At 38.4% G+C, this 17,381-nt stretch overlaps 1 protein-coding gene across 7 annotated transcripts in view; it reads right to left on the reverse strand.

Annotated features, from left to right (window-relative positions):
- Positions 1 to 17,381, reverse strand: part of tbl1xr1 (TBL1X/Y related 1) — a 186,964-nt gene that overhangs the window by 10,626 nt on the left and 158,957 nt on the right. For all 7 annotated transcript variants that reach the window (XM_062976777.1, XM_062976773.1, XM_062976774.1 and 4 more), the window contains 10 exons: positions 15,805 to 16,024; positions 13,574 to 13,706; positions 10,618 to 10,759; positions 8,721 to 8,784; positions 8,518 to 8,615; positions 6,927 to 6,987; positions 5,763 to 5,884; positions 4,658 to 4,732; positions 1,784 to 1,911; positions 895 to 1,060 (listed from right to left, as the gene is read on the reverse strand). In XM_062976777.1, the coding sequence (XP_062832847.1) occupies positions 895 to 1,060; positions 1,784 to 1,911; positions 4,658 to 4,732; positions 5,763 to 5,884; positions 6,927 to 6,987; positions 8,518 to 8,615; positions 8,721 to 8,784; positions 10,618 to 10,759; positions 13,574 to 13,706; positions 15,805 to 16,024 (1,209 nt within the window). The remainder of the gene's footprint in view (positions 1 to 894; positions 1,061 to 1,783; positions 1,912 to 4,657; positions 4,733 to 5,762; positions 5,885 to 6,926; positions 6,988 to 8,517; positions 8,616 to 8,720; positions 8,785 to 10,617; positions 10,760 to 13,573; positions 13,707 to 15,804; positions 16,025 to 17,381) is intronic.

Below are 17,381 nucleotides of genomic sequence, written 5' to 3' on the forward strand. Positions count from 1 at the left end.
TTTTAGGGATTTTTTTCTTTCTATAAATAAAATCTCCTTAAAAACATTCCCTCTTTCCCCCCACTGGCCCCACCCTCTAACTTCTCCAGGAGCAACAGCAGCAGACAGGCAAGGCAGGGCACCATTCCTTCCAGCCAAATTTCTGTCAAAGATGCTCCACCCACCACACACACGGCCCAGTGCCCACTCAGCTCCACTATTTCACTTCTTTAACTGGTGGAAATTGGGGGAGGGGAACTCCCCTCCCCTTCCCATCATTTTTGGCAATGGCATAGTTTTTCTTCAAGCTGCCATCTTGGGTTCTTGCTTGTTGCTGCTGCTGCCATCCTCTTTCTCCTTCTCTTATGCAAAGAAGGCGCCTCCAGCCCCCTCTTCTTCCTCCTTTGCGCCTCTTACCCTGTCCTCCTCCCTGGCTCCTGGAGCTGCTGTTGCCTGGTTTACTCTAGAGTAAGAAGCGTGAAAAAGGAGGAGGGGGTTGGATGTGCCTCCCTTGCATGAGAGATGGAGGCAGCAGCAACATGCACCGACCCAAGGCAGCGCCAGGGCAGCTCCAAGAGCCGAGGAAGAGGGAGGAGGAGCCACACATGCACTCTCCAAGGCATTTTAAGGCTTCCCACTTGCAGATAAGGAAGAGTGATGACCTCCTGAAAGAGGGGAGTAAATAAGAGTTTATTTTTTGTTTGCTGGAGTATTAATAAAAAAGATTAAATGTGCTCATGAAAAGCAAGTGCACAAACAGTTACCATTAAAAATTTCCTTTCGTTTCACGGTTATTTTCGTACCAGAGGGGGGTTTGTTGTATTGTGCCATCCAAATAAAAGAAACAGTACGAAAACACGGATTAAATGGCAGAAATGGTTCCTATGCACATGACTAGTACCTAGGCAGACATACCTGTGTATTCCAGATGTGTACACATTTGTCGAAAGAGCCACTGGCCAGGTACCTGCCATCAGGACTGAAAGCTACACTGTACACAGGTTCTTGATGTTTCGTCAAGGTGTGGATGCAGATGCCTCTGTCTACATCCCATAATCTAACCGTAGAATCAAAGGATGCACTGCCATGGAAAAAAAGAGAAGAAAAGATCATTATTTTATGTATTGCCATTTGTACACATACACATCGACACATTGTAATATTATAGAGTTAATCTTCCACATCTGTGGGTTTAACATATTTGATTATTCAAAGAATTTTTAACATGTTCTGTCTAGAAATCTCTAGGTCCTTCAGTGCAAGCCTATGGTAAACTTTCAACAAATATTGACTTTAGAGTTGTGCTGGGGGAGGGGGTATTTTTGAGTTGTAGTTGATTAAATCTGTGGATCCATGGGTACAGCAGGCGAAATGTGCAAACACATTAACTAGAGAAAATGCATTCAATATCATTGTTATAAAACAATATTAAACAAAATTGTAAAAGTTTTGGAAAACAAGAAAACATTTGATTGAGACTTAAAAAGAAAGAAGATAGGAACTATCTGCAAAAGTTCAGGGATGCAATTCCAAGTTTTGTTCCAATAGATCAAGTTATATGCGAAAAGTGTCTGTTTATCTGAATGTGTTTGATTTAGCTGGGAAATATGTAGTTTATGCACACTACTAAATGTACACCAGCAATACTTTGGGGAAAGGCGATGGGCATCTTGCTCTGTGGATATGCAATCTGAAAAGTTATTCTTCTAAGAGGAGACTGGAGGACATGTACAGGGCCCAAGAATGAAACACCTGGTTCACCTGCCTCTTCTTCACATGAAAAAAGATCGAAGGTCAAAATTACCTTGCTAACATAAGATTGGCGTTTGGGTTGTTTGTTCCTGGCCCCGTAGGACTCCATTTGATAGTATAAATTTCTTTGTTGTGTGCTTGTAGATCGTGGACACAATTATCTTGTTTCATACTCCAGATCTAAGGCAATTAATAAAAGATAACAGTCAGCGCCTTATTAATTTTTGTTTAAAGATTTCTTCACAAATATTGCAGTTGTTTGGCTTCCACAAATCTATATTTTAGTAAAACAGATACTCATTTAAATAAAAAAGAGATACATTTTATGCCCTGGATATGTGATACTAACTTACTAGCAGCTTGCTATCTCCACTATGTGTAAAGCAGGTGTGGAAAAAGTGTGACCCAGGGGCTACAAAGAGTTCCTAGAAGGGCATTTTTCAGTACTGTGGCATCTCCATATTTTTTTCAAAGTATGTCCTTCTTTTTTACATTGGTTTTTTTTAATGATTACTTTTGGGAAGGCCCTAAATTGTTTAAGCCCAGAAGGAGATCTCCCCCCCCCCCACCCAACCATGAAATAAACCAGCCTACTTCTTGGTTTGAAGTAAGCCTCTTCTAGGCTTAAAACTACCCAAGGAGTCCATAGCAAACAGGTTCCCTATGATAGTCAGATGTATGACAGGAAGGGATGAAGTTCAAAGTATTTTGGGAGACCCCAACTCTATGACACCCATAAAATTGCCATACTGAGAAGATAGCTCTGCTACCTTTAATGGTTGTGAAAATGAGCTATTTCCAGCACTTCCCTGCTCATATCTTCTCTTCCACACAACCATTAAAACCATCTAACAAATAGTGCAGGCATGTGGCTCAGGACGCCTATGAATGTAGCCCAACATAAAATTATAAACTGACTTAAAACATGCAGTTCTTGCGTACAAATTATGTAGACAATAGTGGAATGGAGTGGAATAATCAGAGTATGTTACATCTACAAATATCAGAATATGATCCCTAGTTTGCATTATAATTGCTAACTGTTCGGCCAAAAAAAAATAAAAAAAACTGTTAAACTGAACTAACAAAGGACAAGGAGCAAGAGGACTCTTGCAATGTTGCATGAAATGAATTGTAAAAATGAATTCAAGTGTGCATTCTATATTAGCAATAGTACCGCCATTAGCCATACACTCTTGCTATTTGTGGACCAGGAAGGCTATGAATGCAGTCCAACACCAAATTGTGGCTTTAGTTTTATGGCAGTGTGCAACCCAAGACAATTCTTCTTCCAGTGTGGCCCAGGGAAGCCAAAAAGTTGGATACCCCTGGTGTAATGGTTTGAAATTAGAGTTAAGACTCCCAGAAACCAGAGTTCAAATCCCCACTCAGTCATGGAAACCCACTGGATGAGCTTGGGTAAGTCATACCCTCTCAGCTTCAGAAGACAAATCTCTAAACAAATCTTGCCCAGTAAACCCTGCAATTGGTTTGCCTTAGGGTCCTCATAAATTGGAAATGATTCGACGGCATACAATAAAAATGAATATCCCCTCTTTTTACTCTGGCAAACCCTTGGTATACCATATCTATGAATAAATGAATTGCTAAATAATTCTGAGTTGGACTTAATATGATAATGCAATATCATCTGTAGTTCTGAGAAAACAATAAACTTATGGGTTGGGGGACTTAGTGAGTACTGTGTCAAATTACATGCCCAAGGCCACCATGAATTTTGCTCAATTTTTAGCAATGAAAGTACAAAAATATATCAAATTGTGAATTAACTGAAAGCCATGAAATTTAAAATTTGTTAAAACAGTTTTTAACAGTACGCCCACAGCATGTGTGCAGCGGGGTCAACATCCATTAGGCTCAAAGCCTTGAATAAAAATCCAAGTTCTGACTTTTCACCAAAATGATACCAACATCGGTGCCAATTCAGGCAACTCAGCACAGATTGACTGCCATTCTAACTCAAGGGGGTGAAACAAGCCAAATAACCAACTGGCAAGTAGAAAGAACACAAAGAAAACAAAGAAGTTCCAGCATGCTGGAATGGCTACTAACATAGATGCCTTTAGCAACAGGTTCATGGAAGCAAAGGCTGTAAGTGACTATTGGTTTATCACTTTGTATAGTCCAATGCTGGGAAAAGGGGGTGTCCAGCTAGCATTGTTCCATATAGACCCAATGGGCTCCTTGTTTGATGCACCAACACAATTCTTATGGTGTAGAAACTGACTACAATATCATCAGGATGGACATTACCCCTCCGATGTGCAACAGGAAGTTGCTGCTAAATGCGAGAGAAATAAGGTTGAACACTGTATGGCTATCTACCTCTTTCCAGTAGACTCAAATGAAGGAAAAGCTTCATGAGAATGACCACTCCTCTTAATGTTCCACCAGCAACAGCAAGAATATCTCTCTGGGCAGCGAAATTCCAACTGGATGGCCCCCCATGAGGGTCTGCCTTCAGGACCACCCCAAGAATGGGCAACTTGGAAGTCCCTGAACACACTCAGAAGTGGAGCTGGCAGATCAAAACACAACCTGACAAAATGGCACTAGCTAGAAGAATCCCCCAGATTGTGTGACAGAACAAACAACTCCAAGTCTGTATGCTTGCCCACAACTTCTTGCATCACACACAGAGGAAGAAGTGTTGAAAGCTACAGACAATGCAGTCATGGTTGCCCGTTTTTTATTTTATATTATTTAGCTGCTTGGGCTCTCTGTTTTATCAGTTTTATACTTATTTATGCAATGCTTTTGACAAAAAATAAATCAGGATTAACAGTTGGCATTTTATCTGGGAAGAATATCAGAAGCTACCCAACCAAACAATCTGTCTGTGAAAGTGTTAGCATAAAATGTTTACCGCAGAACTGAAAAACCTAACAATCCACTACATGTTTACCTTTAAAGTCATGTCGTCAGAACAAGATGCCAAAAGATTACCAGTAGGATCCCATTTGATTGCATTTACTTCATTCTGAAATGAAAGAGAAAAAATAAATTTGAACTGGGCCTTTAGTTTTTATTCTATTTTCCATGAAACAGAGTGCAATCAAGGAAATTTCTTAACCCAACAGTGTGGTGACAGGAGAGGATGATATTGAAAATATTGTGGAATGTGTCTATCTCAAAATTCAACTGGATTTGTCAGCTGCAGTCTTAAAGTGGAAACAACCACATAGTTAATGGACTAAAATCACTAAAACTGTATTCTAAGTAAGATCAACCAAAAGTAAACTTACTCAATTCAATAGAACCCGATGTTAACTAAAACCCAGGACTGGAAGAGATTACAATAATGTCTCCATATTTACGTTTTTTTATTTTATTTTTGCAGATTGGATTATTCACAGATTTGATTAAATGTGTTCTTTCTAATAATATCTATGTCCTCCAGTGTGACTCTGTGGTCAACTTTCTTTAGTCATGCTGGAGGACATAGAGATATCTAGAGAGAACATAGAAGCAGTATTCTATCATATAAAATTGCATTTTTATTTGTAGTTTTTCACTTTCATGGGTGTGTTGTGCCCCCAACCCCAGTAAATATGGCGGCATTGTTATATTTCCATAACACTAGATTATGCACAGTCTCTAGAATTGATCGAAAGCACCTATTTGATGATGATAACAATTACAGCACTGTACCTATATAGTAAGAGTATCACAACTGTACAATTTAGAGGTTAGTACAACTGTATAATGTATCTAACTCCTGCATCTCCCAAGAATTAACCAAACTTATCTCACATTTCTAGAACCTGTCAGTCATCCTTAATATCTCAAGAACCTTGCAGTCAGTTCTAGATGACTTGTATAGAAACTCTCGTGTAAGTCCATTGTTTGTGGGAACTATGGCATTAAAACACAAGTTCATAAAAGGAGAGTTATGTAAGATCAACAGCTCATAAAGAAAACTCTTTAGGTTTCACCTCCAATAACAAGAGTCGTGTCTCCTAACTTTGGTTTGAATATGTAAGTGGAAGATAACAAAAAAGCATACTTACTGTGTGGCCCTGGAAGGTTTTGATGGGTTTATCTTGGCCTAACTTACAGACATGAATACACATATCTGTGCTACAGGAGGCAAAGGTGTTGTTGCTCTGCCAGTCAACATCTAATGCTGGTGCTATTGAAAGAGGACAAAAGTAAGAAAAAATGTCTCATTATCTCTATGATCGCAATGGCACAGAGGAAATGATTGGTCAATTTATACCACTTCTATGACCTAAAAAAATAGATGCTAAAATTATGAAATTTTAATCCAGAAGTGTGTGATCAAGGAAATTGACTGTATGATTTTGCAGTCAAGCCTAGGTGTCTGTATATGCTAGAAAATCTTCACTCTATCATACAGTCTATGGATATATTCCTGGATGCATATCCATGTCTCATATGCCTAAGGACTCTGGTGGAATGAGAAGTTAATGACAACACTGATTACTTATTCCACTACAGCCTTCAAGCTGTTTCTGTGAAAGCCCCAAAAACCCAATGCTAAGGGCTTGGCCTCTCATCCTGGAAAAGCTTCCACCGCATCCAGACCCACTGTCCCAAGAGCCAGCTGGGGTTAAATGTGGTGCAGATATGAGAAAACTAGGTTCAGATTGCTCCTTGCCATAAAGCTTCTGTCTTCAGAAACAATTGCTCAGCATTAGTGAAATGATACAATCAAGTATCCTGCATAGGATAAAGTACAAAGTAATGTTGGAATATATATTGTTCAGAGGGTACCCTAAGACTGAGATGAAGCCAAGATCTATTTAAATGGATTACAGTAAGCAACACCAATTAAGATTTTAAGATTTTAACCAATGGAGTAGAGCCAGATTTTTGACACATAACTAGAGGAGATAAGGAGATCTCAATTTGAGCTTAGAAGGTTAATTATTTGTTCTACAACCTCCAGAATCACTCTATCTGAACAATAACTTGTCTAAGCACTGATTTAAATCAATATTCACATGTGTTTCTTTTCCAAAGATGATCCAAGTGAAATGCAATGGGAAATGGATAATGTTGTTTCCCCTTCCCATGATCTAACAAAGATATTTGGGTATACATCTGCATTTTTTAAAGGGGGGCAAGACCTATGGAGAAAATATGGTTTTCACTGCAAATTGCCCTTCTTTTTAAAAGAGCGATTTATTATTTTGAAGAGAAATACATACCAGAATGGAAAGGAAATTGCTGTTTGGCTTCTCCAGTATGGGCATCCCAAATAATTGTGGTCTAAATTTAAAGCAACAACAAGTTAACAGTGATACTGTAAAACTGTATAATTGTTTTACAGATCTTCCCTGCCCTCTGTTAAAACATTCAGGACTGTATGTTTTGTAGGGATAGGGTCACTATTTAGAAAAAAGATACAGCCGCAAATATCTGTTTTCCAACAGTTAATGCTTAGGGTAAAAAACTATTATATGAAAATTCATGTAAATCCATCCTATAGTTCTGTTGCATCTCTCAGAAATGGGAGATTGAAAATAAAAACAAGCCCTTCATTCTTTCTCTAGAGGTTGTTTTTCTATTTTAGGGCACACACAAACTTCTTTCCTTCATGCATTGAAACCAAGATACACATTGAGTATTCCTTATCCTGGAATTCAGAAATCAAATTCTCCAAAATCCAAAGCTGTTCATAGTTGGCTGAGCTAGTGTCACCTTTACTTTGTTATGGGTCAATATACACAAGCATTGTTTCATGAACAAAATTATTAAAAATACTATGCATAAAATTAACTCCAGGCTATGTCTATAAGAAGGTTTGTAAGAAACATAAATGAATGCAATGTTTAGACTTGGGTTCCATCTCCAAAATATCTCCTTAGGCATGTATATGCAAGTCTAGGTGTTTCAAAATCCAATAAATAAATAACAAATCCAAAAATCCAAAATCCAAAACACTTTGGAGCTCCACGCATTTCAGATAAGGGTTATTCAATTTGTATACAGAAACTTGGCATATGGTATATAGATAATCTGCCTAGTACAAGTATTCCAATCAGATTTTTTTCTGGCTCCCAGCAGTACTTTCAGCCTATTTTGACATCCTGTCTCTCTATATACACAGACATTAACACATTTTAGCAAATGCTAGGCTCTAATCCTCATTTCTTCTGTCCTCACTCACTCTCAAGTAACCTCATAAACAGTGTCTCACTGAAGTGTGCAAAAGTATTCCTAAATTGACTAACTCAGGTTAATTGCAAAAGATAGCCTTGCATGCAAAGGAAATCAATGTAGTAGAGGCAGCAGCAATAAAAGCTGATGTTCAGCTGAGGGTACAATTTTGGACCCCCCTTTTCTTTTAAAAAACCTAACCTCTTAACCAAAGAGGTTATCCATGCTGCATAACAACTTTAGGTGTCCTGTTGTGTAGTGCATGAAATTAGACCTAAAATAGCGAGAGAGGAACTGATGAGGACATCATATGGAAACAGCATTGAATTTTATTTCTGATTCTCCTTCTATTTGCCTGGCCTAGTCCTAAGCTGTTCCAATGAGAGCTCTTAAAAAGTCATTATTTGATCGCTTTAAGGCTATAATACAGAAGTAAATTGCAATTTGCACTAGCATGAAGAGATCACATGCTGCATAGGAATCACTGGCTCTATGACAGACCTGAGCAAGTCACAGGAAATATTACTAACCAAGATTTTCCCAGGGCTTAATTATATCTCAGCTGCTAACACTACTCCACAAATGTTGATACCTCCCATTTTAATCTTGTAACAGTGAATATTAAATAAGTCTCCTCACCTTATCCACACCTGCACTTAAAATGAAGTTGCCTTTCTTGTTCCATTTTAATGCAAATATGGGACCTTTATGTTGCCCTAACGTGCTGGCAAGATTACCTATAAAAATAAAGAGTAGGTTAATTATAATTTTTCCTTTTTGTTTGTTTGGGTACAGCAAGCAATTTAACTAAACTATAGTCTACTGAAAAGTAGCATACTCACCATCTTTAGTCCATATCCTTGCAAATCCATCATATGACCCCGTTGCTAGAAGTGTACCTTCGCTCTGTCAGGGAAAGTTACAGTTCTTATACTTTTATCTCATAAATCACAGCTAAGTAATCTAGCATTTTCACTAGGAACGATTGTATCTCCTGGTGAGAATAGAGTCTGCCAGCTGCAATGCTATGCATACCTATTTGGGAAAAAGGTGACGTTGAGTGTTGGAAAGAATCTAGTGCCAACTTTGAAACTTAACTAGTTTTATTTTCGCATGCGCTTTTGTGGATTTCAATCTAGATGCAGACTTAGGGGGACCAACAGGGGTGGTTTCGTTTACCTGCATCTAAACTAGATCTTCCATGTGATTCTAAGGCATGCTTCCGCTGGAGGCTGACCACAGAGTTGCTTTGGAGAACATAGCAATAGTTATCTGCTCTAGGCATTTCCTAGGTCCTCAGGCATGACTCTATGTTGTGTCTCTTGTTCAATATGGCTGGTGTATCCATGTGAAGTCTTGAAAAATGTGCCCCACTGATACAGAGGTCATATTGTAATGGATCCTCATTTTTCCACTTAGAAGCCTTTATCTGGATTGTGTCACAGTGATCAGCTAAGACAGATTTATGTTTGACTTCATCTGTGCCGGTGTTATTTCATCAAAATACCTGGTTTCTGTGTGTTTTTCTTGTTAAAACCACATATTTAGTGGCAATGATAGATGAAGCCTGTTTGTAGCTACACTTCATCTTTTCTATTTCCTGCCTCCTTGCCTTTACCTCCATTGTGAGACGTCATATTCCAGGCAGTTAATTTAAACACACTTGGGAGTTTGGTCATACCTGCTGGGATTTTACGGTTCCACTAATGCAGGGGTCCCCAAACTAAGGCCCGGGGGCCGGATGCGGCCCTCCAAGGTCATTTACCTGGCCCCCACCCTCATTTATAATATAATATTTTTATATCAGTTTTAATAATATAATATATTGTATATACATATGATATTGATAATAATATTATCATTTTATACAATATAATACTAATAATAATACCATATAATAATATTAATTATATGTTATATATTACATATAATATTACAGTATAGTGGTATTGTTCAGTATAGTAATATATAATGCTAATATTGTGCTATGCTAATAATATAATATATTGTATGTACATACAGCTGCTCTGAGTTCCCTTCAGGGTGAGAAGGGTGGGATATAAATGTAGTAAATAAATGTAGTAAATGAAGAAATAAATAAATAATTTTGGACTTAGGCTCGCCCAAAGTCTGAATTGACTTGAAGACACACAACAACAACAACAATCCTAATTAACCTGACTATCTCATTGGCCAGAAGCAGGCCCACACTTCCTATTGAAATCCTGATAGGTTTATGTTGGTTAAAATTATTTTCATTTTTAAATATTGTATTGGTCTTTCATTGTTATTGTTGTTGTTTTGCACTACAAATAAGATATGTGCAGTGTGCATAGGAATTTGTTCGGGTTTTTTTCCCAAATGATAATTTGGCCCCTCAACAGTCTGAAGGATTGTGGACCGGCCCTCTGCTTTAAAAGTTTGAGGACCCCTGCACTAATGTATCACAAACCACTTCTAAAAGTCCACTAGGTTTTCAAAGAGAAAGGGCTTGCTGAATGAATTCTTAAGACAAGCCTGCAGCCCTGCTGGGCTTTAATCGCTACATAATGGTCCCATATATACAAGATGATGACATTTCAACAGGTACCATAGAACACGAATGGTACAATAGCAGCAATAAAACAAATATCCAAAACTCATACTCCCTCAACAAATAGCCATCTGAAGTGTTTGAAGCAAGATAGTCATTTTTTTTTTGGTAAAGGATAATTTGCAAAATTTAAAATTTCTGCTTACATTCCAATCCAGGGAAGTCACATCTTTGTTGCTTGGTACATCTTGACCACCTTCTCGTATACAATGCCGAAGGACCAGCTGCGTTGATCCACTGGTACTGTTTTCACTGAGGTTCCATATTCTTGCTGTGGAATCTCCAGATCTGCAAAACCAAAACAAATCAAAACAGGTTATTTCCACCTGATTTGAGAGCTTGAGAAGAAACCTGCAACAAAAAAAATGCAAAATGGTGTACTGCTATCCTTAGTATTGTTACATCACACTGGAGAAAAGGAAGAGATATACCATAGATTGGCATCCCTGCTGCAACAATCATATTTAAGGAACCATGGAAGAATGTCAGAAAATGGAGGATGTCAGACTATTATTTACCAATTGAACTACATGGGCAGAATTAGACTAATAAATAGAGACAGTACAACAACACAATTCCCAACTGGTGGAATGACACTGACCTTTTACAAGACTGTGCCATGTTGTGAGTTAGTTTTGGGGTATGTTTTTTTAGCAAGGACTCGACAGTTATATTGTCAGAAAATGGACTGCAAATTCCTTCCTCTAAAATAATGGTTCTCAACCTGGGGGTCCCCAGATGTTTTTGGCCTTAAACTCCCAGAAATCCTAACAGTTGGTAAACTGGCTGGGGTTTCTGGGAGTTGTAGGCCAAAATCATAATGGAACTCCCAGATTGAGAACCACTGCTGTAAAGTTATGTATTTAACATGTGCGGTTGAGCTGTGACTGGCCATTTAAGGCTATTTCAGCACCTTCCGAACTTTTTACATGCCTGAGATATCCTGTTTTAACCTATGTTGATGTTGGGCTCATCCCCATGTAAGCCACCTCAAGTTCCTTCGGGGAGATGGAGGCGGGATATAAAAATAAAGTTGTTGTTTATTTATTTATTAACAGTATTTATATTCCGCTCTTTTCACCCCGAAGGGGACTCAGGGCAGATCTCATTGCACATATAAGGCAAACATTCAATGCCATAACATAGAACAGAGACAGAGACAGATGCAGGCACGGGCTGGCCTCGAACTCATGACCTCTTGGTCAGAGTGAGTTGTTGCAGCTGGTTGCTAACCAGCCTGCGCCACAGCCCGGTTGTTGTTGTTGTTATTATGTCACAGCAAAAAAGATAGATATGCTGGATTTCATATCACAAAATCACAAGTCGAACACTTCACAAGTGTCTAGGACTGTGTGATGTATTTTCGGATGATGCGTGCAGATCCCAGTAGGGTGGCCTTTTGCAGTTGGCAGATCATGATTTTGTCAGTGTCTATTGTTTCCAAATGCCGGCTGAGATCTTTTGGCACGGCACCCAATGTTGTTGTTGTTGTTGTTGTTGTTGTTATTATTATTATTATTATTTGAAACACAACAAGATGAGGCCACAGCAGACACTCTGCTGGCTGTTGTATTAGATCACACATCAGACACTTCCCAAGTGTCTATGACTGTGTGATGTATCAGCGAATAATGCATGCATATCCCTTTAAGGTGGCCTTCTGCAGCTGGCAGATGGTAATTTTGTCAGCGCCAATTGTGTTTAAGTGCAGGCCAAGGTCTTTAGGCACTGTACCCAGTGTGCCAATCACCACTGGGACCACCTTGACTGGCTTGTGCCAGAGTCTTTGCAATTTGATCTTTAAATCGTTTATATTATTATTATTATTATTATTATTATTATTATTATTATTATTATTATTATTATTATTATTATTTCCAAAACAGAAGCAACTTGTTGAGCAGTTATCCACAGAGGACACATATCCGGAATTCATATGGATACATGAAACTGCAGATAAGAGTGACCCCTACTGAAATGAAGGACTTCCATTGAGTTGTATTTCAGATCTAGAAAATGCCCAGAGAGGGCATATTATGTGAATTAATAAAACCGTGGATACCAGTCCCATGGATATGGGGGTCATACTGTACTTTATAGTATCCCTGAAAAGTGGCTCCTCTCTCCAAAAGGCTTGATGAACAGCATTTAAACTGTGGTCTCCACAGGTTTATAGGAGGGCGGGTGGGCTCCTGGGGTCCACACTAGAGGTCTGGGGCAGCTGCATATGGACCACAGGTTCCACCTACATTCAACTGCTCTACATTTAATATGAAGTGGGAAACCAGGATTTGATTGTTAGAAAACTATTATCCATATCAGAACAGAGGCTTCTCCAATAGAGAAAAACTTTTTCATTTTCACAAAACTAAAACTAAATCTTTCATTCAAAAAGCAACAATAGATGGCAGTCAACAAAAGCACTGGTGTTGAGACAAGTCACCATAAAAATAGCAGCAATAAACAGCCATACTGTCTAGCTTATGAAGACTGTCCTGACTACAATCTTATGAAGGTTCGTCTGCTGCCAGCTCTGTTCCACTCAGTTATACTTATTTCTAATTGTTTAGGTCCAAATTGTATTACAACCAAATTTCAAAGAGATCATCTTCAGTCAACTAAACTGCCTGATTACTGTATAATAAAAATGCAAACCATCTTTCAAATAAATGTTACCATTTATATTGTTAAGTATCAGGTAGGAATCCCATCCGTAACAACCAAAAACATATCTTCTCACTGCCTGACTTCTTTCATGCTTTCCTGTCATAAACAATGGTGAAATTTGCAAATCTTAGTAACACTTGATTCTCTTGCCAGGAGAATCCATCAATTATTCTAGTGTTTATGTCAATGACGCGAAGGCTTCTGCTTGGAAGAACATCCTAGAGCTTCCTCCCATCCTTTGTCACCCTCATGTTTCTGCTTCACGACACCCCTGAAGGAAAGTGCTTAAATGTTATTAGGGAGATCAAAAGGGTTGCTTCCTGTATTCCCAGTATGGATTTCCCATGGCACGTAATCACTGGCAGAATAATAAAAGAGATACTCTGAAAGATCTTTTACTCAAGACCGCATGGAATTTCTTTAGGGGAAACATACCCTGAGGCCAGAAGGTCACTAACAGGGTTCCAGGCGCAGATGAATACTTCAGATTCATGGCCGCGTAGCACCACTGCTTTGTTGGGAGGGATTTCAACATCACCATCCACTTCCATCATATCTGTATGATTATCTGCACAAAAGGAAGTAAGACAAGACATATGCAGCAATATGCACAATTACTGATCGTATTCATTACTGACAGACCCATTCTTTTTCTTCCTGTGTATAAATGTTATTAAATTATTACATGGACAGCAGAAGAACACAAGGAAGGTGCTTAGCTACATACTATCATATTCCAATACACCAGAGCAGGACAATAAAAACACACTGAAAGAAAAAACAACCATGTTTATTTTTGATCAAAACAATCTAATTTAAAACATATGCTCATTGGTAGGTATTTCTAGCAGCTTGAACCAGCTAGACCCATGATCATGGAATTTGGAAGTGGTACTGTAGAACATTTGGAGGCTACTAGATTAAAGAAAGCTGGACAAATTGGTGTTTTCCAACTCTGTAGGTCTATGGAATACAGCAAATGTTATTTGCTTTAAATACTGCAAGAAACCTTTCATTTCTTACATATTCACCACATTCAACGAATGTGGCCAAATAGCAGCCGATCATAATAGCAACTCCTTATTTGGGAAAAATTTCCCATTACTCTTACATCACACCTTACAACACAAAATGGCACAGCAAGCAAAATTCACCTTTTTTCTTTCCATTTGCACCTTTCTGATATTTATAAAATTAATAACAGAAAAGGTGATATTGGATTAAAAATTTAAAAATAGTAACAGGGAAGATGAGCTATTTTTAGTCTGTCAAACTACAGTGTGCTTAATGGAATGCTGTTAAAGATAAACTTTGCATTACGTATCTTTCTGAAAGTGCATTCTCAACAAAAGAGAAAGACAGAGTGAAGATGCTATTCCAGCATCACTGGTATTCAGCAGAAAAAAATGTTCCTTTTTGCAAATATATGCAGTATCATTTGAGTTTCAGCCAGTAGGGGAGGCTGGCACATCACATTCTCAATTCTTTACAATGAAAGGTCCCTGTGTTATCCAAATCCAAACATGGAAAGGAATGAAGACTGCTGGGTTTTTCAAAGAACCTGTGTTTCTTCATGTTTTTACGTGCAAGACAAAGTGTTAACTTTGCAAAACCTACACACATAATACTCCGTGCAGGAAATAGTTTAGCAATACTTTTAAGGAAAGGGCTTGGGCAACATCCCTTTCCCAAAGTAAGCAATATTTCTAAGAAAGAATTCAAGAAAAGGTAGGTTGTGATTTGCACAGTAGACAGTAGACTCATTTCCAGCAGCCTGCCTCTACTTGCCTGTTGCTGGTAACTAAATGATTTGATGAACTTAACTCCTAAGCAAAAGACTGCTCATTAGCTTTGTCTTACCCATTAAGAGAGCTGAGTAAGCACTTTTCCTTTGAAATTTAAAATGAATCAGCAGGATGCGGGGATACTAATAGTAAGAACCAGGCCACACAAGATGAACCTCGGCTCAACCCAACTTTAGTGTTTGATTGCGTGTACTGACTCTATTCACTTCTTCCTGTGAACTGCTCAAAGGTTTTAATAAGTCCATTCATTCCATACTTCTCTAAAACAATAGCAGGATGTGCATCCTAACCTTTCTTGAGGACACATTCCAGTGGAAATGATTGGAAATGTAATGGATCCAGAAATTTCTTGTGGTAGAAAAATGGTCTGCATCCATTTCGGAAATGAGTATTTATCTATAGTCTGTGGACCTAAATTAAATGTAGAGCTGTTACTTTCTTATACTGCAATTCCTAGTGAGAAGTAGGAGGAAGCCTGTCTTGCAAGGATGCATATCTTGTGAAATAACTTAAAACTTCAAATATTCATCATCTTCATGTGTATCCATGAATGGGCATGCTTACACTCATGACAGCAGCAGCAGTGAGGGCACATAGCACTTGCAAACTCTTCTGAATAGTGCTGAAAAACATAGATGTGAAAGGGGCAGAATGTTTTGGGAACCACAAAAGCTTTACACATGGATTGGACACATTATTTTACCCTTTTGCCTATCAACTGTTTTCAGACAAACATCCAGATAATATTCACTGTAGACACCAAAACAAGATCAGAATGTTCGCATATTATTATTATTAATAATAATGTGTACATATTGTACACAAATAGTTTTCCATGAAATATGTCCACCACCAGCTTACTTGCTATAGTGTGGGCTCCATTTTCTTCTCCATTTGCGGTGTTTTCGCCATTTTTGGCGGACCCCTGTGGATTTGTTGGAGCTGCCGCTGCTGCCGCTGCCGCCTGCTGCTGTGCGAGCTTGTCTCTATAGGCCTGCTGCCTTGTTTGTACTACATCCGGCATCACGGCGTCTATCAGCGAGAGGGATTCTATCGGCCTACCGTCAAATAACGTACCATCCTAATTTGGATTGGAGTGGCGAGGAAGAAAAAAAATATTTAGTGACAGGCAAGATTGTATGAAACCTGCAATTTTTGTGAGACATAGTTTATATAGAACTTTTATGTACAGTATATTATGCTTCCTAAAAGTGATCTTGCTCACTTCCATGCAAAAGCATGACAGACAATCATGGGTGTCCTTCAAAGAGGAGGAATAAGTTTAGCATAGGGCTGGAAAACAGGTCAAAAGACTGGTTAATAATGCAGAATCAGCCTATCAATTCTTCCAGTTTGGGATTATTAATTGCCATGATTTGGGGAGAAGGTGATTAGAAAAAATGGGGGTTGATACAGGAAGGACTAGTAGAAACATGGCATCTGTGACCCCTCTGGGACATTTTATGTGTGTTGGGGGGCTTCATAAAAAAATGAAAGGATTTATATGGTTACAGGGTGTACAAGTGTACATGAACTACACTTTCCCTATACCAACCTTGAAGGATAAATAAGCAAGCAGAGATATTCTACCCAATGGGACTAAAACATTTTTATAAAGAAAATCATGAAATGCACTTTAGAAGACATTTCTACTAATACTTGTTTAGATAACACACACACACACAAATCCTAACATGCAAGTCCTAGTCAAATGTGATCTCATGAAAACTGTCTATGCACTCATGCTCTCTGATGTATTTTTAGCAACATCGGATCTCCCAGTGAGAAGTTGTCTCCCTCATTTATCCTTGCCACTTGGTCTAGTTTAATGTTGGTTACCAGAGAAAATGGATTTATTTCCAGTGAAAGCTGTGAATTCTCTTTCTATTCCATTTCAGAAGAGGAAGAAGACAGATATACAAAGTGATGGAAATGCTCACTTGTCCACTAGGCCTCAAGCTAATTTTCAGAAAAGGCTTCTTATGTGAAACACTGGAAACTTGGAATAACTATCCAGAATTAAAAACCTGATAGCAATCATACAATCTGACATCGTCACATTACAGATAAGGAGTAGAAGAAAAATAATTTGATTCAGAATTGAATTGTGCTTATTTATTTTAATCCCCAGGGTTAGCTAATGATAAACTGGTAGACAAAGGGAAATGAATGAAGAAAACAACTGCAAGAAATCATTGTTGTTATGTGGGATAAAGTAGGGCATGTATTCAAAATAAATTGTATACAGCCTGAGCAAAATGAGAGCAAACAAAAACCGTCATGCACTTCTGCTCAATTTGATCCGTTGCCTCATTACTATTATCGCACAGTAGAACTGGTGTGTGTCTGATCTCCTAAATGAAGCAGCAACTGTTTTAATATGCATGCATTATAAACAGATATATTCAAACCTTTTACACGTATACAAGGCATCTCTT

The sequence above is a fragment of the Anolis carolinensis genome, chromosome 3 (assembly GCF_035594765.1).
Source record: "Anolis carolinensis isolate JA03-04 chromosome 3, rAnoCar3.1.pri, whole genome shotgun sequence".
Taxonomy (NCBI): Eukaryota; Metazoa; Chordata; class Lepidosauria; order Squamata; family Dactyloidae; genus Anolis; species Anolis carolinensis.